Source organism: Danio rerio, chromosome 8 (assembly GCF_052040795.2).
Source record: "Danio rerio strain M-AB ecotype USA chromosome 8, GRCz13ab, whole genome shotgun sequence".
NCBI classification, from domain to species: domain Eukaryota; kingdom Metazoa; phylum Chordata; class Actinopteri; order Cypriniformes; family Danionidae; genus Danio; species Danio rerio.
Genome location: NC_141028.1, coordinates 22,909,439 through 22,933,020, shown reverse-complemented (window position 1 = coordinate 22,933,020; position 23,582 = coordinate 22,909,439). Strand labels below are relative to the sequence as shown.

The window sequence follows — 23,582 nt, the reverse complement described above, 5'->3', positions numbered from 1 at the left end:
GAAGGAAAATAAAGAATGTTATTTCCTGTTAAATGGTAAACATAAATTTGACAAAAATGTTCAAACAAAGACATAAGGCAAGGATTTAATGATGATATAGAGTTATTCCAAGAGGGAAATTTTATTGGAATTCTTTATATATAGGAGACTAGTTTGAGAAAAGCAAGACTGCTACCATACACATTTTGCATTTCAAATAAAGTGAGAGAAATACATTTAAAGATTTTAAATAACATATACCCAACCAATGTGTTACTTTACAAATTTTCAGATATTGAGAAATATATATGTTCATTTTGTAAAAACTGTGAATTTATGTCACTTATTTGTTGATTGTCAGAGTATGCGATTATTTTAGAAAGACTTTTTTTGTTAAATTTTGCTAAAAATAATTTGTTGACAACTTTGAATGCAAAATAAATTATTTGTTATTTTAATAATGGTGATAAAAATTTACTTTTGTTAAATGGTAAATTCTTTATCCACAAATGTAGACTTTCAAAATCCCCTCCTTTATACAAGGTTTTTCTCAATGAACGTATTCTGTTAATGAAGTCTCTCAAAGCTGTAAAAAATGTAAAAGCTCTGTCTATTGTTAGCTATTATGAATCTTTTTTTTTTTTTGGCTTCTTGTGAAAGTCTTCATTTTTTTTTGTTTTTTTTTTTTGTGTTTTTTTGTTTGAATTTAAACTGTCTTTAAAATTTTAGTTTGTTGCCTGATTTTGCTGTATTAATAAATTAATGATGCACAAAAAAACTTTCTATCAGAGACTCACTAGAGGGCGCTCCACCCATTATTATCTCCAGCCACACCTGAACACTACCCCCCCCCGCCCCACAATCCTTTGCGCTCATTACACACCTGAAGTACATTTTCTCTTCATCAGTATATACAGTGAGTCTATCTTTCGTTCCACTTTTCATTTTTTTTAACTAAATAATTATCTAATTATATATATTTTTTTCTAAAGATCCCAATATTGTTGTTTTAAAGTTTTGGTTTAAGTCATAACTATCGCTAATTTAACTGGTGTTACAGTTCTGGTGTCATGGTGTTAGTGTTTCCAGATATAGAGGTAAAGTTGATTATATATTCGCACATTCAGACTTTCCCCTTAATAATATAATTTCATATATATATATTTTTTAAAATTTTAATTTCATAAAGTATTATTTGCAAACTCTAAATAGCGAAATCATATTAGTAAAAAATCGCTGTGAGCTGAAAAGTTATTTTCTTCATCTGGTTCAACTTTTTCAGCAGATGTTTAAAGCTCAAGTTCAAGTGTAAGATTATTAAGGCAATATCTGATGCTGAAGGCCATTTCCATTTTTTATTTTATTTTTTATTATATATTTTATGTAGCCTAATATTTATGGATGCCACAAAAAGACATACTGTAGACTGTCATCAGGTCATGTGGTTTGGTCTCCACTTTGAAAAAAAAAAAAAAAACGTTACAATTTATTTGGTCTAATACTTCAAGTTCTTCTAGATCTAGAATAGATTTTTGGGTAATATCAGACTCTCTAGTCTATCCAGATATGTCTCTAGAGTTGAAATCTTACCTTTACTCTTTAGATACAAAAGACAATTTAGATTTGGACCCTCAGATAAGTACAGACATTGATGAATATTTTCAATTTCATAATTGTACAAATAATTTACCCAGAGAGTGTAAAATCAGCTAAAAAGTCATGGAGTTGACTTATTCACTTAAAGCTTGATGGAGTGGGGATCATGATTAATGACTAGGCGTATGAATACAATGACATGCAGCATTTCAGTTCAGATTTAACCCAACTGAAAATATATGAAGGATCCAACACAATCTCACGGCAAATCATACCTTTTTGATTTAGTGGCTAATTCAAATGAATTTATGCGATCTCATTCGTACAATTGAATACAACTTGTATATCCCCCAATGGCGACTGAACTCATACGATTTCATATGAATTAGCCCTCTAAACTGCCAAATTGTATAAGTTTCCTCGTGAGATCAGGCTGGTGGATCCTGTTTGCAAAGCTGAGCTATCAACTGCTAATTAAAAAACCTGGAACTTGATGCAAATTATTTTATTTTCAATGCCCAAAAGTATTCAGGCAGTCACAAAGTGAGCAGAAAAGTGAACTTTTGATAGACAAAACAGGAAGTAAATAGAGAACAGTTTTTTCCTCAAATATCATTGTTGTGCTTATGGACTGACACATGAGGAAGTGTAATGCAAAATGTCCTTTGTTGTTTGTTTGTTTTGTGGTTTAGTTGTTGCTAGGGAACTGACCATTTTATTCCATAAATGACCAATCTGTCAGATGAAGAAGAGCCGGAGTCAGAAATTTAATTAAAGAATAAAATTTACTGAAGATAGTTTGTAGTTTTATCAGCAGAAGCCAGCTTCAACACTCGCAGAGTTTGTAGGCCGCTATGCTTACATTCTCAAAACAACAACAATTATACTCTCATATAGGTGACAAATTTACTTTGTGATTAAATATGAAAACATTTTAAACCTCAAGTGCATAAACAATAACATAACAAACAATAACAACAACAAAAACTTTAGAAGTTTTTACATACTTAGGACACTTAGAAGTAAAAGTATCCAGAGTGGCTCAATTCTCATTTCAAAAGGTTATAAATTGTCCATTTTACAGAGGACAGTAAAGCAGCAAAGTGAATTGTTACGTCAGTGATGGGAAATGATAAAATGAGGATTCAAATTCAGTTCAGTGTGTTTATAGAGAAGTGCAGGTAAACAGGAATTACAAAGTAGTGAAAAAACATAAACAAAAGCAAGCTAAAGGATAAAAACCAAACCTGGGCACACACAGACATCACAAGGCTAACAGAGAAAATTACTGATTGCAAAGGGCTAACAGAACAGGGTATAAACACACAAAGAAACAATTAACTAAAATTGATAAGGGGACAACTAATAAAGAATGCAGGAGAACTAACGTGACGGGGTGTGACATGAATAAATAAAACGTAAAGTGAAACAGACATGGTAACATAAATGATAAGACATTATCTGAACTTTGGGGAGCAACATTTAAAAACATCATCATATTTTGTAAGGTTTTTTTTTCCTTTCAGAATGGCTTTTTTAGTATCCTCCACTCAGATTGCAGAAAGTACATTATACATATCCACACAAAGTTTAATAGACACATGTATACAAAAGAAAATAGTGCAAGAAATTGGTTCATGTGCTAGGGAAAAAAAATCGTTTCAAAGCAGGCAGGTCCTTATGAAGTTACATGCAAATATATGTATACAGACTAATTGAGCAACATACACGAAGACCCAGCTTGAAAGCAAAGCAAAGACACTCCGACAATAAGTGCAACTGTAAACATTACATAAAACACTAAACAAATGACAAACATCAAGAACCATGGGGGTTTCTGCAAATAAAAAAAGAAAACTGATTTAAGCTGTGGCATTTTATAGCGATAAATGACTATATATAGACTTACAGTTAAATCAAAACGATATACTGTATGTGGATGCTGACAAGGAAGGAAAATTACTTGTCTGTGCACAAAATGAAACATTACATATAATATAATTACCTGTAATCCACAGCAGAATTGGGTACTGAGGGTATTTACAACATTTTGAAGTGTGAGCTGTTTCATTTTAGGTTTTTGCACAGACCAAAAAAAAAATTGCTTCATATGACGTCAACATACAGTATCACCTGCACCCAATCTATTAAATCTGTTTTGTTTGTATATTTTTTTAGACATTTTACTGTCTCTAAAAATGGTAGCGTTGACTTAAGGAGTTTTTTAACTGGACGTTTATATCCATTTATAGTACTCAGACAGGGGATGGCGGACTGTACATTTCACTACTTAAATTTTGTTTGCATTAATAAACCCCAGTCAAAACTACTAAATTATCAAATCAGTGAAATCATTTATGAACTTGACAATTAAAGAGCTAAAGTTCTGTAGATTTTAAAAATATTTAGATTTTGAACAGTTTTGATCAGTACTGAATTTGATTAATAGATTAAAAAAATATATATTTATTTGATGTGGCTTTTTACAGCAATTTAATTTAGTAAATGTTTTCATCCTGAACATAACGAAAGTGTAGTAAATCTGAACTGTGCAAATATTGATACACCCCAATGTGCATTTGAAGTCAGAATTATTAGCCCCCTCAATTATTGACCTCTCTGTTTTTCCCCCAATTTCTGTATAACAGAGAGCAGATTTTTTTAAACACATTTCTAAACATAATAGTTTTAATAACTCATGTCTAATATCTGATTTATTTTATTTTTTGAATAAAAAATACTGATGATGGCAGTAAATAATATTTGACTAGATATCTTTCTAGACACTTCTATACAGGTTAGTGGGCTTAGTTTGCACCAACTTATTTTAAATGTATTATTCAAATGCACACTAAAATATATTAAAAAAAGAGTGAATATTATACTATCCTTAACATGTACAGAGATGTATATATAAGGTAATACAAGCTAGATCAGGTTGACACATATGGTTCAGTGGAAACAGGTGTAATGTTTTACAAATTACTTTATGTGGAAAAACTATGTAAATTTCACATACCTTGTTTTCCAGAACAGTACAATTTTCTGTAAAATGCAAATACAATATGATGAGACAGTGGTCATGAGTAAATATATGTAATGTAGGGTTGAGTTTAATGAATCTTATTTTTAAAGTGCAGATCAAGAAAGTACAGTGACCGATAAAAATCTTTAAAACTGTCTAAAGATTTGTACAAAGTAGTCTCTAGCATGTTAGTACCAAATATACGTACGTTCCACTCTCTTAGTATTTCTTTTAATAAAGTACTTCTTGTATTTTTCCATCCGTTTAAAAACAGCTGCTCCAAGGTAAAGGATGAACTCCAACGTAACATAAACTGTCATTACTATTAGCATCCAGCGCCCTTGAAACCACCATAAGCCATAAAATATTGAGATGGCTACAGTATAAATAGAAAAAAGAAGATTAGTAACAAACAAAAGATTTTATCAGCTTTATCTGAGCTTTAAAGAGCTTTGGATGAGTAACATCAATGCCAATTAGAGAAAATTTGGTTACTTATTGATATTTATACAAATAAAAAAAGGTCATTTAATATTGCAGGATGTGGGGAAAAAACTTACATGTAATGAGTGTATTCAGTAGATCAACTATTATGAGAGAACCAATCCAACACGTTTTTCTGTAAGATAATATATATTATCTGTAAGATATATTATATTTATATCAATTCAATTAAGGTTTAAACAGAGTCTGAAGCCTTGCTTGTCTACTTTGTCCACTTCCAGACATTTTTTCATCATTTGATATGACTCACATACTTGTAGCTACAATGTTAAAGGGTCAAGAAACCCTGCATACTTTTTGGAGGTTTTAACAGATTTATGTGTGCTTTGCATCAATTAAGACAACATTAGCACCTGTCAGCTTTAATTGTGGAGAAACCTGAATAATTTTGAGCTTTTGTCAGCTAATTTCATCTAAGATTTTTTGGGGGCGGTGATGTAGCGCTCATCTGCTAGTGGAGTGATGACACGTCAGTTTCTCATTATTACAGCAAAGCTGTTGATTTGCAGCAAGCATTTTTGTCAGGAGAACTGTATGATAATTGGAGAATGGTTGACTTTGTCTTTTGTCAGTTGAGTTTTTTACAATTAAGACACATTGCCTCTGTGCTGCTGTGTTTGCCCATGTTTAAAATCATAGATTACCAGCAGGGTTAAAGGATGAAATAGATGGCAAGAAACCTGTTGTACTGCTATCCACTGTGTCTGCATTCAGATCCAGGGATTCGGAGTGGAGAAGTCCTCCTCATTTAGAGTGTTTATATTAACATGATTAGCTTTATAATAATATAACAAATTGTGGTTATGTGTATATGCATTCATTCATTTATTTTCCTTTGGCTTAGTATTTATTTCAAAGGTCACCGTGTATATATTATATGAAATTACGAATAACACATTGTATTTGTAGCAGGGCATTAAATCACTTACTGTTTATTTATTTTGCATTTTAATTTTGTAAACTATATAACTTTCCTCACATTCAGTGTCTGATTTTATTTTCAGTCTGATTTTGTGAGCCAACTGACAGTTGTTTGCTCCCCTCTTTTTCCCCTGCTCTGCCAGCCACGCCCACTGCTCCTTCCGCTCGAAGCATTTCACGCCCATCTCGGAGCATTTTTGGAAAAAATTCTGAGGTAGACTTCATAGGGTAAGTTTCATGACACTTTATACCAATAGCAACACAGTCTATTTCTCAAATAGGTATGTAATTATTCTGTCTATTTTATAGAATAATGTTTGTTTTTAGATAAGAAGAATCATTATACTTAAAGGAATCTTCTTTTCAAAAAGTTGTTCTTTCGTTTAAACACTGTCAGTACTTACAGGACAATCCACTCTCATCTGTAATTATATGGGGTTTTGGTCTCATGTTAATTTGTCCTGTTTAGTAGTGGCCTTATTAGTCAAAGAGCCAGACCAGTAAAAACCCAGTACAAAAACGTTTCAGCTAATGATGAATTGAGACTGAGTCTCTCTTTTTTTTCTGACCATACCAGACAAAAACTTGTTTGGAAAATAGTTTGTTATCATTTCTAGTTGGTCAAATTATATTGGTGCTGATATGTTAATTTAACACTCACAATTCATGGCTTAGTCCGCGGTGAAGGAAGACAGTGATGGTGTGCATCAGGCTTGTAATCATTGCAGTCACTATCAAAGCAGCAAACACAAACTGCAAACCAGCATTCTCACAGTCATACTGCCACAAACATTAACAGACACAACAAGGAGAACTAAATTAGATGTCAAATGTTGCTTCATATCTTAACCACAAATTCAGTTTGAAGAAAGTTCTTAAACTGTAATGTACTCGAAAAAATTCTTACATGAACTGCTTTTATTAGTACAAGGATAGTAGTGATAATTTTGGATATTAGTTCAATGATGGATGCAATCTGGGTGGGCTGTGAGGAGACACACAATGTATATATTTGTTATTTACATTATGAATTCAATGAATTATAAAGGGATAGTTCACCCAAAACTGAAAATTTCTGTCATCATTTACTCACTCTTCACTTGTCACAAACCAGTTTGAGTTTCTTTTTTCTGTTGAACACAAAAGACGTCTGAAAACTGGTGAACATTAACTTCCATAGTGTTTGTTTTTTTTCTACTATGGATTAGAAAAAATAAAAACTTACAAAGGTTTAGAAGCACATGAGGGTAAGTAAATAGTGTAAATATATTTTCAGTTCTGGGTGAACCATTTCTTTAAGCTGAAGGAATCATGTTAAATCACGTCATTGTGTATGTGTTATTTGACACACTTACCATCTTTGAAACTGGCTTGATGATCATGAGGAGAGAAGAGCCTCCAAGAAAACAAAGTCTGCTTAATAACAACAGTGCCACACCACTTCTCTGGTGTGAACAGACAGACAGACGCAGACATGTTCAAATATGCACACAAAGCAAAAAAAAAGCAAAAAAAAAAAAAAACTCAAATCGTTCTCAAATATACATGTTTTGATAACCACAACATGGACATTTATAGGGTAAAAAAGTGTAAGAATGTCTGTAGTATTATTATGCAGCATTCTTTAGCATATGAACTGTAATATATATTTATAGTCTACATACCATATACCGCACACACTGCAACCGGTATGATGGCATCACTACATGTAAATGAAAACAGATGACAGGTGTTTTTGTTGAATCTATCCATCAATCTTTTTTAAACTGTGGTTCCACAGAGAACATTTAACCTCCATGAAACCTTAAAAGGTTAGTTCACACAAAAATGAAAATTATTTTATCAATTACTCATCCTCATGTCATTCCAAACTATTGAAACCTTTTTTTCTTCTTCAAATCACAGATTAAGATATTTACGTGAAATCTGAGAGCTGCCTTTCAAGCAGTTGGGGAAATTAAGAAAAAGTAACTGGAAAATATTTATATTCCTGATAGTCAGGAGTGTGTGTGCATACATGCATAAAAAAAAAAACAATATATATATATATATATATATATATATATATATATATATATATATATATATATATACACATACATATATATATATGTATATATATACATATATATATATACATATACATATATACACATATATATACATATATATATGCATGCATGTATACACGCACACACATTTAGAAAGAGGGTGCATTTACAGACCGCTAGGAAACACTGCACTATTTTGTAGTATAAATAGTGTAGTGCGTTCACACTGAAAACTAATAAGCACACTTTAATTATCTGGATGATGCACAAAGTGTTGAATGATGGACACTTCCCGCACTAAATGAATGCAGTTTTGCTGACGTAGCGGAAGGGGTGTAACTTCCAGGCGTTGAATTACTTTATTTGTTTTTGGTTGTTAAAGCAATATTCTCTTATGAGAGTTATTATAGCGCCTCCAGATGGTGAATGCGGTTATACTCATGGCAGGTATTGTTTGGTAGTTTGGTCATTTATTTCACAGATTTTTACAACCGTCAAACATCACATGGGAAACAACAAAAACAAAACAAAATATAAATTGAAGTTCCGCTTAGTAAAAAAAAAAACATTAGTGCTCCCTTTGGGACACTACATACATATACTATGCTGTTAAGTGTGTAAGTGCATAAGTATATAGTTCAAAAGTGCATAGTGTGCCATCTAGGATGCAGCTACTCACTAAATTATTCACACTACTACACATCTGCAACTGTACTGGACTACATTTCCCATCATGCACCTCACCCACACCAGTTCCAGATCACAGCTGATTGCAAACACACAGTTAAAGCTCATGAGGACTGATTACTGGGACTATAATTATTACACTTAACTTTCACACACACTGGGCTGAGTGTCGTTTTCCCCAGTGAGCATTACTAAGCCATTTTCTTGTCTTGTATTCTGTGGTTTTGACCACGTGTTTATTGTTCTTGTTGTTTTGATCTTCTGTCTGATCTTCTCTGTCTGATCTTCTCCTGTTATTCTGACTGTGTTTTTGGATTACCTATATGCTCCAGTTTGCATCTGTTTTAATCGTTGTCTGCCTGACGATTCTCTTAAATAAACTGCACGTGGATCCTCACCACTGTTGTGATAAACAGAGATAAAACGCTAGTGCCACAATTATTCTAATATTTTACTGTTTCACTGGCTTTTACTTTTTTGACTTATACATACATACATACATACATACATACATACATAAATACATACATACATACATACATACAGATGCATACAAATACATACTAAATTTCACACTAGTGAAATCATTTTGTCTTTATATGATGTTATTTACCTGTAGTCTGTGATTGTGTGTTTGATGTTGTAATTACTGTTGTGTTTGTAGTTGGATCTGTTTGTGTAGTATTGACTGTAGAAACACAGAATTCATATAATTTATATTTAATTCATATAATTGCCATCCTATAAAGTTTTTATGCTCTAACATCACAGCAATATGCAGAAAATATGTAAAAATCTACATCAGCATAACATCAGTATGTTTGAATAACAGCCAAAGATATTAGTTTGCCTAGGCTGGATAACTGTTGTGTTGGCTTTTACTTTTTTGACTTTAAATTATATATGTACAGTTGAAGTCATAATTATTAACCCCCCCCGAATTATTAGCCCCCCTGTTTATTTTTTCCCCTTACTTCTGTTTAACAGAGAGCAGATTTTTCCAACACATTTCTAAACATTTTAGTTTTAATAGCTCATTTCTAATAACTGATTTATTTTATTTTTGCCATGATGACAGTAAATAATATTTGACTAGAAAATTTTAAGACACTAGTATGCAGCTTAAAGTGTACAGTCTGATTCAAAGTGCAGCCGCACCGTCTTTAGATTTTTTTAAAGAAACAGTGGGAAGAAATTTATTCAACATCTATTTGCATCAAACACAGTTTATTACAATTTAACGTGTACAACCGTGTTTGAGACTTTTTCTTATACATGTGAAAAGCAGATACAACCAGATCCAGTAATAGTAATATTTGAGGTGACACCTGGAGACCTTGCACTACCAGCCGGTCAAATGCACTAGCTTTCTCTTCTTTGTTGGCCCAAAGGCTTATACTTTTGCAGTGGAAGTCAACTAAAACACCAACACATACTAAATGAGTAGAAAATGTCATGGCATATCTAAAGCTAGAAAAACTCAAATATAGCACCCACGGCTCAAATAATAGATTCTTCAAAGTTTGGAGACCATCCCTGTCATATTTCGAGAAAAGATTTATTCCAAATTCTTGAATTGTAAGCCCGCCCTCCTGCTCACCCTTAAATCTATTAATTTTACTATTTATTTATTAACCTTTTTTCACCTTGTATTTTCTTTTCCCCCTTTTTCCTGTACTTTGTTCTTGTATATGTTTTAGTTGCTCTGTTAAAAAAGTTTTTCTGAAAAATTTAATAAAAAGACTTGTCTACTAGTAATGTGAAAAGTTCCTTGCTCTGTTAAACATCATTTAGGAAATATTTAACAAAGAAAAACTGTACTCACACACACACACACACACACACACACACACACACACACACACACACACACACACACACACACACACATACTGTACTTACAAATACATACTAAATTTTACGGGGGGCTAATCATTTTGTCTGTATGTTATTTACCTGTAGTCTGTGTGTTTGTTGTTGATTTTGTGTTTGTTGTTGGTTTTGTTTGTGTAGTATTGACTGCAGAAACAGTAGACATATAGAAACAGAAAATACACTCAGCATTAATGCTTGTATTGAAAAAAGCTTAAATTGGCTAATAATATTGACCTTAAAACGGTCAAATAAAAAGGCTGTGTTTATTCCAACCGAAATAAAACAAATAAGACTTTCTTCAGAAAAAAAATGTTGGTAGAAATACTGTGAAATCTTCCTTGCTCCATTAGTGCTTGACAAATATTTGAAAAAGAATAAATATTTCACAGGAGGCTTAAATAATTTTGGCTTCAACAGTTTACATATATAATGATGTTATTTACCTGTAGTCTGTGATCGTGTGTTTGATGTTGTAATTACTGTTGTGTTTGTTGTTGGATCTGTTTGTGTAGTATTGACTAGAAACAGAAACACAGAAACAGAATTGTTGTTTTATTGTTGGTCCAAAAAGCTTTTATGCTCTGACATCACACTAATATGCAGTATAGGTTAAAAAAAAATCTACATCAACATACCATCAGTATGTTTGAATAATAGTTAAAGATATTATCTGCCTACGCTGGATATTAATTTTTTGACAGTATTTTTATTTGCTTTCAGGGTGGCCATATCACCACCTCGAATGTGCATTATTTTTCAATTCCGTTAATTATGTTAATTTTATAATGTTATCATTCCATTATATTGTTCCATTGTACACACACACACACAAAATTCTGGTAATGTTTTACTTCCTGTTAGATTTACTTTAATCTTTTTTTTTATCTTAAAATTATTGTTGTTATTCATTTTATTTACTTTGAAACTACTTTTAGTGCAGCCAAATTTAAGTAAATGAGACTTTCTCCAAAAGAAAACTATTATGAAAAATACTTGAAAAGTTTCTTTGCTTTCAAACATTAATTGTAAAATATATTTGAAAAAGAATAAACATTTCATAAAGGGTTAATAATTCTGTCTGTATATGATGTTATTTACCTGTAGTCTGTGATTGTATGTCTGATGTTGTAATTACTGTTGTGTTTGTAGTTGGATCTGTTTGTGTAGTATTGACTGTAGAAACACAGAATTCATATAATTTATATTTAATTAATATAATTGCCATCCTATAAAGTTATTATGCACTAACATCACAGCAATATGCAGAAAATATGTAAAAAATCTACATCAGCATATAACATCAGTTGAATAACAGCCAAAAATATTAGTTTGCCTAGGCCTGGAATTATTATTTTTTTGACAGTGTATATTTTTATGTGCTATTTTTCATGTCATATCTCCACCTTGAGTGTGCTTTATTACACTGTTTACATGCACGTCAGTATGCTGAAAACTGGCAAAAAAATCTACTTATTAAAAGAACCTGATTTATAGGTTTACACATTACACATAATTTTTTGACCCAGCAAATTCAACCGAACCCTGTTTACAGGACTACATTAAAAAATAAGGTTATTCGGCAGTGGTGAAATCAAAAGCGTTTATATTTTTTACTCTATTGTAACACGATCAGTCACTAAACTGTGGTTATATTTGATTGTTCTAGTTAATATATTTACTTACTTGAATAAATCTAATTATAACATTTGATTTTGTTTATGAAGACAATATTTACCTGTAGCCTGTAGGTTTGGTGTTGTGAATACAGTTAGACCTGTTTGTGTACTGCTGACTGCAGAGGTTGGTGGTGCAGTGGATGTGTCTATGAGACATGACGAGAACATTATTAAAAGTATTATTGCTTTCATTTATGCGTATTTATAGGTAATTATTTTCTCTTCAGCAATCTACATCAACATAACATCAGTATCTCTGAATATCAGGTAAAGATATCAGTTTTCCTATATTGGATTTTATTTTTCCCAATGTATATTAAAATCAAAGTGCTCTGAGTTGTGGCCATATCACTACATTGTGTTTGCGTAATTTAATTTTATAAAATTTTCCATTGTGATTTATTCCTCTTATAATATGGCAGCCACATGTCAAGACATGTTAAGATGATGTATAGAAGACGTTTATCAGGTTTTCATTAATCACACATTTCACAGTTGAGAATCTCATGTAAATTTTGAATTGCAAAACAAGTAGTACTGGCAACAGACACTTTTTCCATTTGAACTGAAGTTCGTGTGTGTTTGATTAGGAGATCGCAGGAGAAAGTGAGTGATTTCCAAACACAATAAAACATTAAAAATTATACAGAAATGCTACTGATTCAAGTTATACTTCACTCAAAAAAAAAAAAAATTATTAATAAATGTAGCACCTTCAAGTGGTTTCAAGCCATTGAGATTTTCGTATTGGACACAAAAGAAGATATTTGGAAGAATTCTGGAAGCAAGTACCCATTGACATACATTGTAATAAAATGCAGTATATTATTGAATTCAAAGGCTACTGATTTCCATCATTTTTCAACATGTATTATTTTGTGTTCAACTGAAGAAATAAACTAAAACAGTTGTTAGTGGAGGGTTAGTAATTACTAAATGACAGAATTTTCATTTTTGGGGGAACTGCCCATTTAATATATTTATTTGGTCACTGTTTGAGGGTTTTGATACTTTTGCTGCTATAAGTAGTATGAAAGTTTTTATTACCCAATGTTGTACGCCTAGTTGTTACAGTGGTGTTAGTTGTTGTAGTGGCTGTAGTCATCATCTGCAGCATCGTAGGTGTCTTTGTTGTTGTTTGCGTAGTTGTGGGCATTTTTGTTTGTGTCGTTCTCTGCGTTGTTTGTGTCGTTCTCTGCGTTGTTTGTGTCGTTGTCTGTGTTGTTGTCGGCGGCGACATTGTCGTCTGCGATGTTGTTGTTGTCAAGAGCATGATTGCTTTTTTTGTCCAAAATAAACTGTAATTTTTAATGAATGCAGCTCTGAAAAGAAAACCAGAAAACAGATTTACAAACCAGCAGTATAAACTGCAACAAAGCCATGAATAATTGTTTCCCTTTTATTTTGTCTTAAGGCTGATTTCTAGTTCTGGGTCTAGTGATCGCCATAACTCATGGCGCATGCTTTACACATAGCCGTGCATTTATACTTCTGCATTTTCTTTTGTGTTGCTCTGACAATCTACTTCCAAAATGCCAGCAGCCAGGTGGGTTTCTATGTTTCGACCAATCACTAATCTCCACATAATGCAAAACATTTTATAAAATACAATATTAATTTTATTTGCTTAATTTATTTAAAAAGCTTTGGTCAACCTGTGCACAAAGTGTGTATTGTTTTCCTCAAAGCATCACAAGAATGTACCTGAAGAAAAACTGTCCAGTGGCTTGAGACATCCATGTCACTTGGACTGAAGATTTATCCAAGTTATTAGGATGAGTCACGGCCTTGTCCTAATAAATACATAAGATAAACACCTGACTTTAGTTTCTAGAATTTACAGCTGTTGACATTTAACAATTGCTCTGAGAAGCCTGTAAGAAAGAGTGTAAAAAAGTGTGTGTGTGTGTGTGTGTGTGTGTGTGTGTGTGTGTGTGTGTGTGTGTGCTTGTTTATATTGGTTTTGTAAAATGACATGTGTAAGACCTATTAAAATGTTGAGGTGGTTGACAAGGACATACCCTGTGTCTCGAATTATAAAACTGTTTACAATTATACCTAACAGGGTTTTACATACAATTTTTGACGCAGGTCTGAGGAGAGTCTATGGAGAGTCCTCATAAATCACAAATCGCCAATCGCTGCTTGTGTGTGTATGTGTGTGTGGCAGGACTTACGCCACAGAGGAGCAGACTGTTGGCCGAGTCAAGCAAACTAAAAGTACCAGCCGGTGGACAATTCTCACACTCTCGAGCCTCCAACATATAACCCATAAATGTACCAGAAGAAGTTGAGAGCGTCACTGTGGAAAAAGTTAAACATTTCGCTGAAAAATTTGAAAAGGCAACTTTTTTTGTACCATTAAAGTATTGAAACCTTTCTTGTAGCGTAGACTAAAGAATAGCACTAGCAGCAATACGGAATATGAGATTTTTGGGGGCTTGAGACAGAATATTGCATGCTTAAAATTTTACTTGAGGAGCGAACAACACAGTGATCTGTGTGAACCCAGCCAAAGGAATTATCCAAAAGACCAAAAGCAAATATTGTCACCTTGTCTTCCTCCATGACTCATTAGCAAACCATTTACCCAAATAGCTAAAGTTTAGCCAAGGCAATATATCATCATGGACATACAGGCTAAAGTAATGGAGAAACGACAGCTGAATAGTGAAAACATGTCCCTCTTTTTTGTCCTGTAATTTATTCTGAAATATTTATTTATTCTCATCTATCTTGCATGTCTACAAGGGGTCTCATTTATAAAACTTTGTGTAGAAATCTTTCTAAACGTGAATGTATTGATTTCTATAGAAAGTAGTGATTTCTATATTTACTCATTTATTTTAATGGCTACAATTAGCATATTGTTTAGCGGTGCATTAGCTAAATAAACACTGTGCTATTTCCGAAATGACCCCTGTATTTTTTGTATAATCAATTTCTATTCATTAATTCATTTTCTTTTCGGCTTAGTCCCTTTATTAATTGACACAGTGGAATGAACCGCAAACTTATCCAGCATATCTTTTTACGCAGTGGATGCCCTTCTAACTGCAACTCAGTACTGGGAAACACCGATACACTCTCATCCACATACACACACACACTCATACACTAAGGACAATTTCATGTAGTTTAACCAATTGACCTATACCACATGTCTTTGGACTGTGGGGAAAACCAGATCACCCGGAGGAAACTAACGCCAGTGCGGGGAGAACATGCAAACTCCACACAGAAATGCCAACTGACCCAGATGAGGCTCGAACCAGCGACCTTCTTGCTGTGAGGTGACAGCGCTACCCATTGCGCCACCGCACTGCCCCAATTTCTATTCTACACTGTCTTAATTCATTTTAAATAAAAATGTAAACCTTTTTTTAATTACTTATTTTTATTGTAAATGAGAAGCATCAAATTATTGAGCGAAAAATTAGATCCATCTCTCACCAGCTCTCCTTTGCAGTCTCTGACTGACCAACTGACTGACCCACCCTTCTCTAACCAAAAATAATGACTGTGAGGACAAAACTTTATTAGTAAAATTCGACTGTATTATTTGTGTTCCCTTCTAAAATTACTACTATTTTGTTGTGTTGTATTGAACTTCTCAACGACTCCCCTCCCCTGAAAAACTGTTCTGATAAAGCTACAATCAAATAATTTTGCTAAATTATAGGGCAAGATAACACATCAGCATACATTTGGTTTATATGTGGGAGTTAATTTAAATCAATTGGCACCATGAGAATTGTGTATAAGACATGTGAAAATAAAGAAATTAACTTACTGTGAATGTTTTAGTTTCAACATTTAGGGAATGTTTTAAAACAGCAGGAAAATTACTTTGGAAAATTAAACAGTCAGTGCTCATTTGTAGTAGAAGAGGCTTGTGTGTTATTTGTAAAAAAAAATATGGTTTGCCTTCATTACTGCTCATTATTTGTACCCACTCTCTAAGCTCCCTAAGCTGCTTTGGATAAAAAGTCTTCAAGATTCAAAAAACTTAAGATTCTACCTGTGATGCTCATTCCCACTTTCGAAATATCCACTGTCACGTTATCTGGAACAACGGTGAAAGGGTTTGAATCTTGTCCTGATGCTTGTGATCCATGATCTATAGCCATACTTTGACACTGGTCATTTAATAAACTTCCATCACTGTAACAGCAGATGAACTTCAGCACTGTAAATCCCAATATCAGCAAAAGGAGAGCGCGCACAGCAGACATCTGAAATGGACCAAAATCACAAGAAAAAGCACAGTGATCAACTCCAAATGAGAATAAAAACACTTTTAAGTTAACGAAGTATTTTAAGACAAATGGATGTCAGTATAGGGATATAAAAATACCTTGTTATACCGTGTTGCTGATAAAAGATACGAGAGGTAAATGACTTTCTCATTGTCAGTCATCAGTGTTATATAGATTACTGTCCTGCTCAACCAGACTGTCGAATTACGCTTGATGCCCTCTTTTGGCCAATTCAAGTATTTGACTTAAGTGGATAAAAGTGGTCTAAGAGCAGCTCTGTATTGTTTAAGCATTAACAACAACACCAATAATAGTAATATTAATAATAGCAAACAAATAGGCTTTTAACTTTCTAAGAACTTCACATTATTCTGCAACATTAAGGTAAAACAAGTCGATAATTATTGACAGAATTGTGTGTCTTGTAGCATTATATGATTGGATATCTTGCATTTTTTATAGAATTATTTCACTCATTAATTTATTGCTATTTTCATTTGAAAGATTTGATGCCTTTGCATATATCATAGGGAGTAAGAATTGATCAGCATAATTGCATAAAACAGCATAAAAACCTATACTGTTAACTATTTTAATAATAGTTATACATAAAAATATCCATTCATTCAATCATTCATTTTCATTCATTCTTTTCCGGGGCTGGATCACAGGGGCAACAGTCTTAGGAGAGAACCCCAGACTTCCCTCTCGTCAGACACTCTCTCCAACTCCTCCGGGGGAATCCTTCAGCATTCCCAGGCCAGCCGAGAGACATAGTCCTGGGTCTTCCCTATGACCTCCTACCGGTGGGACATGCCTGGAACAACTCCCTTGGTAGGCGTGCAAGAGACGTCCGAAACAGATGCCTGAGCCACCTCAGCTGACTTCTGTCGATGTGGAGGAGCAGCGACTCTACTCCGAGCTCCTCCCGAGTGTCAGAGCTCCTCACCCTATCCATACGGGTGCGGCTGCCACCCTGCGAAGGAAACTCATTTCGACTGCTTGTATCCGAGATCTTGTCCTTTCAGTCATGACCCAAAGCTCATGACCATAGGTGAGAGTAGGAATGTAGATTGACCGGTAAATCAAGAGCTTTGTCTTTCGGCTCAGCTCCTTCTTTACTAAAATGGACCAGTACATTGACTGCATTACTGCTGCTGCTGCATCAATCTGCCTGTCAATCTCATGCTTCAGCCTTCCCTCACTTGTGAACAAAACCCCAAGATACATGAACTCCTCGACCTGGGGTAAGGACTTTCCTCCAACCTGGAGATGACAAACCCTCTTTTTTCCGGTGGAGAACCATGGCCCCGCACTTGGAGGTGCTGATTTCTCATCCCAGCCACTTCACACTCGGCAGCAAACTGCCCCAGAGCATCCAATAGGCTCATGTTCAATGAAGTCAACAGAACAATATTGTCTGCGAATAACAGAGATGAAATCCTGCGGTCTCCGAACCAGACCCCCTCCAGGCCGCTGCGCCTTGAAATTCTGTCCATAAAATTTATGAATATAATTGGTGACAAGGGGCAGCCCTGCTGGAGTCCAACACGCACTGTAAACAAGTCTGACTTATTGTCGACAATGCGAACCAGACTCCTAGTCCTACTCTGTTCATAGAAGGATCATGAGACGGACCTTAACAGAGCGCCTCTGACCCCATAGACATAGAGCACCCTCCACAGAATGCCACGAGGGACACGGTCGAATGCCTTCTCCAAGTGCACAAAACACATGTGGACTGGTTACTCCCACCCTCGAGCACCCTGGTGAGGGTATAGAGCTGGTCCGTGTACCATGGCCTGGACAGCAACCGCATTGTTCCCCCTGGTTCCTAGGTTCAACACATACAAAAATATATATTTTAAATATATTATAAATATATTTTATAAACTAAGCCCCCCCCCCCCATCATATAGTCAAATTACTTAGTTATTATAAATGAGATTAATTAACATTTTAATACTCAGATTCAGAAACATGCTGAGAACTTTATTTTTGTATATATTAGCATTATTTATTCTTTTGAAGTACTATCACTTCATCAAGCAGTTTGTTAAAATTATTGAATGTATAGAGACCAGTTTTAGTCAGCCTGTTTTAATAACTGAGTTTACAGACAGAGGAATAAACAGTTTATGTTTTCTGGCAGTGTGATGTGTGCCTTTGTTTATTTAAACTAAAACTAGAGCTAATATAGTTATGCTAACAATTGTAATGTAATTGTGAAATGTTGCCACTGAAATAAAATTAAAAATAAAATGAATGTTTAAAACTTGCCTTTGAAATAAAGCGAAATATAGAATTAAAAAAGTAAGTTGTAGTAGAATTAAAGACCAAAAAGACCAAAACATATATCAAAGCTTTTAAATAGAATATATAAGTACTGTAATAGTATTATAAACAAGTAAATTATATATTATGGTTACAGTTCCACTTAAGTTTCACTTTGTTTAATACACATTCTGCCGGAATGTTGCCAGTTATTTTGTTAATTCAGTTCTTCAATTCAAGTTTATTTGTATAAATCGCTTTTTGCAATAATTATTGTTTCACAGCAGCTTTACGAAGGTGCATATTATTGCATTACAATACAATTACAAAGGTATTATTAGGTTATATACAGACACAGATAACCTGTGATTTTATAGTATTTAGTGTACATGTTTAATGAAGTGTATTTGTGTATTAATTGTATGTGTTAATTGAATGCTAAGTCCTCCATTAGTTAGCATTATCTCCTCGTGTGTTGTCCTGCCGCCACCTACTGGGTGGTTTTATTTGATATCTGTACTACCTTTTAATGAATACGTTATAAATATATTCACAATCTAATACCAAATTAATTAATCTTCTTATCGTTATTTTTGCAACTGTATACAGGGTAAATACTTTAATACCACTTTTTAACAACACTCCTGGGTCCATCTCCACACTGCACATACTGTAGATCTTGAGAAATATTTTTTATAATGATTTTGTTTGATTAGTAAGAGTCACAAACATTATTATAAGATTTAAGTTGAATATTAATCTATTATATTATAGATTTATATAAATAGATCTAATGTTATTATAATAGGGACAACTAATTGAACAGGAGGATCTCTGGAGAGCAAAAGCACGAAAGGAAAAGGAAACACATTACACAAGCCATGAATTGAAGTCTGCATCCTCTCACTGAGCGAGAGCAAATTACTTTAGCAGTGTTTATTTGAGAGCGCACAAGAAAGTTATGGAGTCAGATAAGACTCAAAAGAAATTCACGCAAAAGACACAATGTACACATGCGTAGCTAAATTCCCGTGCATAAAACCAAATTTACGTGCATAAAATGATTTTTTATATTCACAAAAACAATTCACATGCACAAAGTAAAAATACATTTTCATAAAATACGTTTCATAAATGCAAAACACCATTATCAAATGTATAAGAGTGTACAAAAAGTTTTGAATGTTTAAAACTTCCGAGTTCATCCTGAATTAGAATGTGCAAATCCTCTTTCACGTATAACTCCCCCCTGGATACGTGTGTGTATGTTTGAGACTGTCCTGGCAGAAGCAGGCAACTCCTACCTTTCAGCCAATCAGATGAGAGCTGTATTCAATGAAACCTACTCTGCGCTCTTTTTGCGCAGTAGTGATGGGAAGTTCAGATCATTTTACTGATCATTTTATGGATCAAATCTTTTTCCAGCTCTAAACGCGTATGATTGGCCCGTGAGGAACGAGTGACTCAGACCTGATAGAGGACTCGAGAGGTGAGCAGATCAATTCTTTTTACGGCTCTAAACGCATATGATTGGCCAGTGATGAACGAGTGACTCAGACCCGATAGAGGACTCGAGAGGTGAACGGATCAATTCTTTTTCTGGCTCTAAACGCATATGATTGGTTTCTGCCTTTCTGCGATGAACGACTAGAAATGTGGTAAAGACTTGAAATGAACAATACCACCACTGCACAAATGTGCGCACGCGCGGATGAACGAATCACTTCCTGAAGATTTCCACTATTAAATATTCGTTCAAAATGAACAAATCGTTCATGAACGACCCATCACTATTGCGCAGTCTGTACATCTCCAGCATGGCGAATGGAGAAAGAGATGCACAGGCTTCAAGCAAGAACTATTAAATTCTCTGAATTTCACTGACTAAAAACTTAATTTACATTATATCTAATGAATGTAAACAGGCTTTATTGGGTGCTCACATGCTCCTCGCATGGTCGGAAAAGCTGCCGTTCTGTGCCGGAGCAACTGAATTGTTTTTGTGAATATAAATAAATATTTTACGCTCGTGAATTTGGTTTTATACACATGCATTTGGCTGCGCATGTGTACATCGTGTCTTTTGCGTGAATTTCTTTTGAGTCTTATCTGACTCCATAGAAAGTCAGCACATAAGCAGCCTATATCCCCAAACGGATCTTTTAAGAACCTGCAGTAAGAGATAGCTTTTTGAGGTACGTAATCCCTTTAGCGGCGCAGCTGCATAGTGAAGACTATACTACCATAAACGGCATGTCAATCACATAACAGCAGTCCCAGGAATTTGCATGCAATTTGTTTTCAGTGTCATTTTGTACTTAGTAGGCTACATTTAAATCAGCTTATCCACAGCCATATCACCCTGCAGCCCAAGACTGGTGCCATTGATTGCACCATTCAAGTGGATGCTGCCCCCCTTCCCTCATACTGACCCCTTCCCTCATACAAAGTGAATGCGCTTTATAAATACTTACATTACATTTACTTAAGTTTGGCAGATGATTTTTTACAACTTGATTTCAACAATGGTTTTAGATCTGTAAGGGATTAGCTTCATCCATCTGATTATTCTTTGAAAATACTGTTTATGTTACTTATTTACAACAACAATAATGCAAAAAAACTAAATAAATAATAATAATCTAACATTATATACTATTTTGCTCAAATAGTATAAGTGACATATTTTCAACATGTTTCCTTTTCTGCTTAAACCAGAGTCAACTGGTAAGTCAAAACAAGCATTTTTTTTATCCCAAAATGCTACAATCAATTTTGCTGCTTGGAGTTTTTCAATCAAGGTTTTCTTTTAACTTTTCAATCTAGAATCAAAGGCTACACTAACAATTCTTTCAATTAAGAATATTTAAGCTGTATTTTTATGTGTATGATTTATTAATGTATAACTTTAACAAAGTTGCTTTGAGCATTTTCTTAACGATATTGAAAGGCCTAAGAATGTTTATAAAACAGAAAAATCACAAACACTTACCCAAGTGCTTAACACTGTAAAATTCAAACCACAAATATATTATTATTGGCCACCTTTTTATTTGAAGAGTGAAATATTAAAATAATCATCAAAAGGTACGTCATAATAATGCAGTGCGGATCATGCGGGACAACACCTGTTCTTACCATAAGATGGCGTCCGCAACTTTATCATCAATCTGTCTGCTAGCCTACTGGCCCAGTGAGTGTAAATACCAAACAGGTTCAAATTATCATGTTTCATGGGATTTTAGAGATTTAAAAGCGTTATGTAACATTATGGATTTGTGACTTCAACATTTAAATGGTAGTTTAATGTTTGTTAGCTGCTTTAAAGATTATATCCTATCGCAACAAGGTGTAGGAGTTGCAGGGGAGTTTACTGTTTATAAACTGTTCAAGAACTTTTGCGCTATTGAGTTTAACATACATTTTATAGATGAAACCATATATATAAAGTCAATATAGGCCTACTTAAGTCTTCTAATCATGCATGACACAAATGGGTGAGTGGGTGTTCAATGGCAATTTAATGAAATCCTGTGAATGTCATGCATTGTGACTTGTTTACTTGTTTGCTTGGTACTATCTTTACATTTAATTGAGTTAAAAAAGATTATTTGAAAGTAACTAGATGTATTCCCTTATTATTAGTTAATTTGTTAAAAGAGATCCTAGTTTATTGGTCATAATATCATGGATGTTAAATTAAGTGAGTTGAGTTTTATGGACAAAAAAATTTACAAATACGTCTATTAGAAAATGTCTTATGCAGGATATCCGTGTCCAGGATAAATGTTTTCCGATATTTGAATAATAATCTAGTTAAGAAAATTAGATGCAAATATTTGACATTTCCTCTTCCTCCAAAATATAAAGAAGTACATTTTAAAATATGATATATTTACCCTGCAAAGGAGTGTCTGAGAAAAAGATTCAATGTTGAACATCTTCATTGTAATTAATAATTAATGACCTGGGCAGCTGGATAAAACTATATATTTTTTCTATATGTTGGGACCTTTTTTTTACATTATAAACAAAATTTGAAGTACATTTGAAGGACAAAAAATATGTCCTGGCTGCAAATTGTTTGCTTATTTTACTTAAATTCTTCATTCATAAATGCAGAATTTTGAAAACAGCTCACTAAGCTGAAAATAAATAAATAATAATAAATAAAATAATAATTAATTTAATAAAAATAAATGAATAAGTAAATGAACGAATGACTCATTGACTAACACATAAGAAAGTGTAATGCAAAATGTCCTTTGTTCATTCATTCATTCATTTTATTTTCGGCTTAGTTCCTTTATTAATCTGGGTTCGCCACAGCGAAATGAACTGCCAACTTATCCAGCATATGTTTTACACAGCGGACACTGTTCAGCTGCAACCTATCTCTGGGAAACATCCACACACACTCATTCACACTTATACACTACAGACAATTTACCTTACCCAATTCACCTGTACCGCATGTCTTTGGACTGTGGGGGAAACCGAAGCACCCGGAGGAAACCCATGCAAATGCAGGGAGAACATGCAAACTCCACACAGAAACGCCAACTGACCCATTCGATTTTCGAAAAAGCGACCTTCTTGCTGTGAGGTGACAGCACTACCTACTGCAACCTACTGTCCTTTGTTGGTTGTTTGTTTTGTGGTTTAGTGGCTCATTGTAATAACAAAATATCATAACAAAATATCATATCATAACTGAAAAAAGGGTCCGAAATAT

At 33.8% G+C, this 23,582-nt stretch overlaps 1 protein-coding gene and 1 long non-coding RNA gene across 9 annotated transcripts; one reads left to right on the top strand and one right to left on the bottom strand.

The window, feature by feature from the left end:
* Positions 1-915: 915 nt before the first annotated feature.
* Positions 916-15,231, top strand: LOC147835570 (uncharacterized). The gene is made up of 3 exons (XR_015497826.1): positions 916-1,076; positions 6,169-6,253; positions 14,406-15,231. It is a non-coding gene; the product is annotated as an uncharacterized LOC147835570 (long non-coding RNA).
* Positions 2,342-17,528, bottom strand: LOC137487313 (uncharacterized). 8 transcript variants are annotated; one of them, XM_087262719.1, is made up of 18 exons: positions 16,672-17,528; positions 16,336-16,549; positions 14,492-14,616; positions 14,019-14,107; positions 13,362-13,636; positions 12,374-12,460; positions 11,737-11,811; positions 11,082-11,156; positions 10,720-10,782; positions 9,377-9,451; positions 7,690-7,727; positions 7,381-7,470; positions 6,933-7,010; positions 6,687-6,805; positions 5,161-5,219; positions 4,809-4,976; positions 4,595-4,620; positions 2,342-3,412 (listed from the first exon to the last, which is right to left on the bottom strand). In XM_087262719.1, exons 1-18 carry the CDS (start codon positions 16,732-16,734, stop codon positions 3,287-3,289), a joined length of 1,845 nt encoding a protein of 614 aa, XP_087118845.1. In that variant the 5' UTR covers positions 16,735-17,528; the 3' UTR covers positions 2,342-3,286.
* Positions 17,529-23,582: the final 6,054 nt, after the last annotated feature.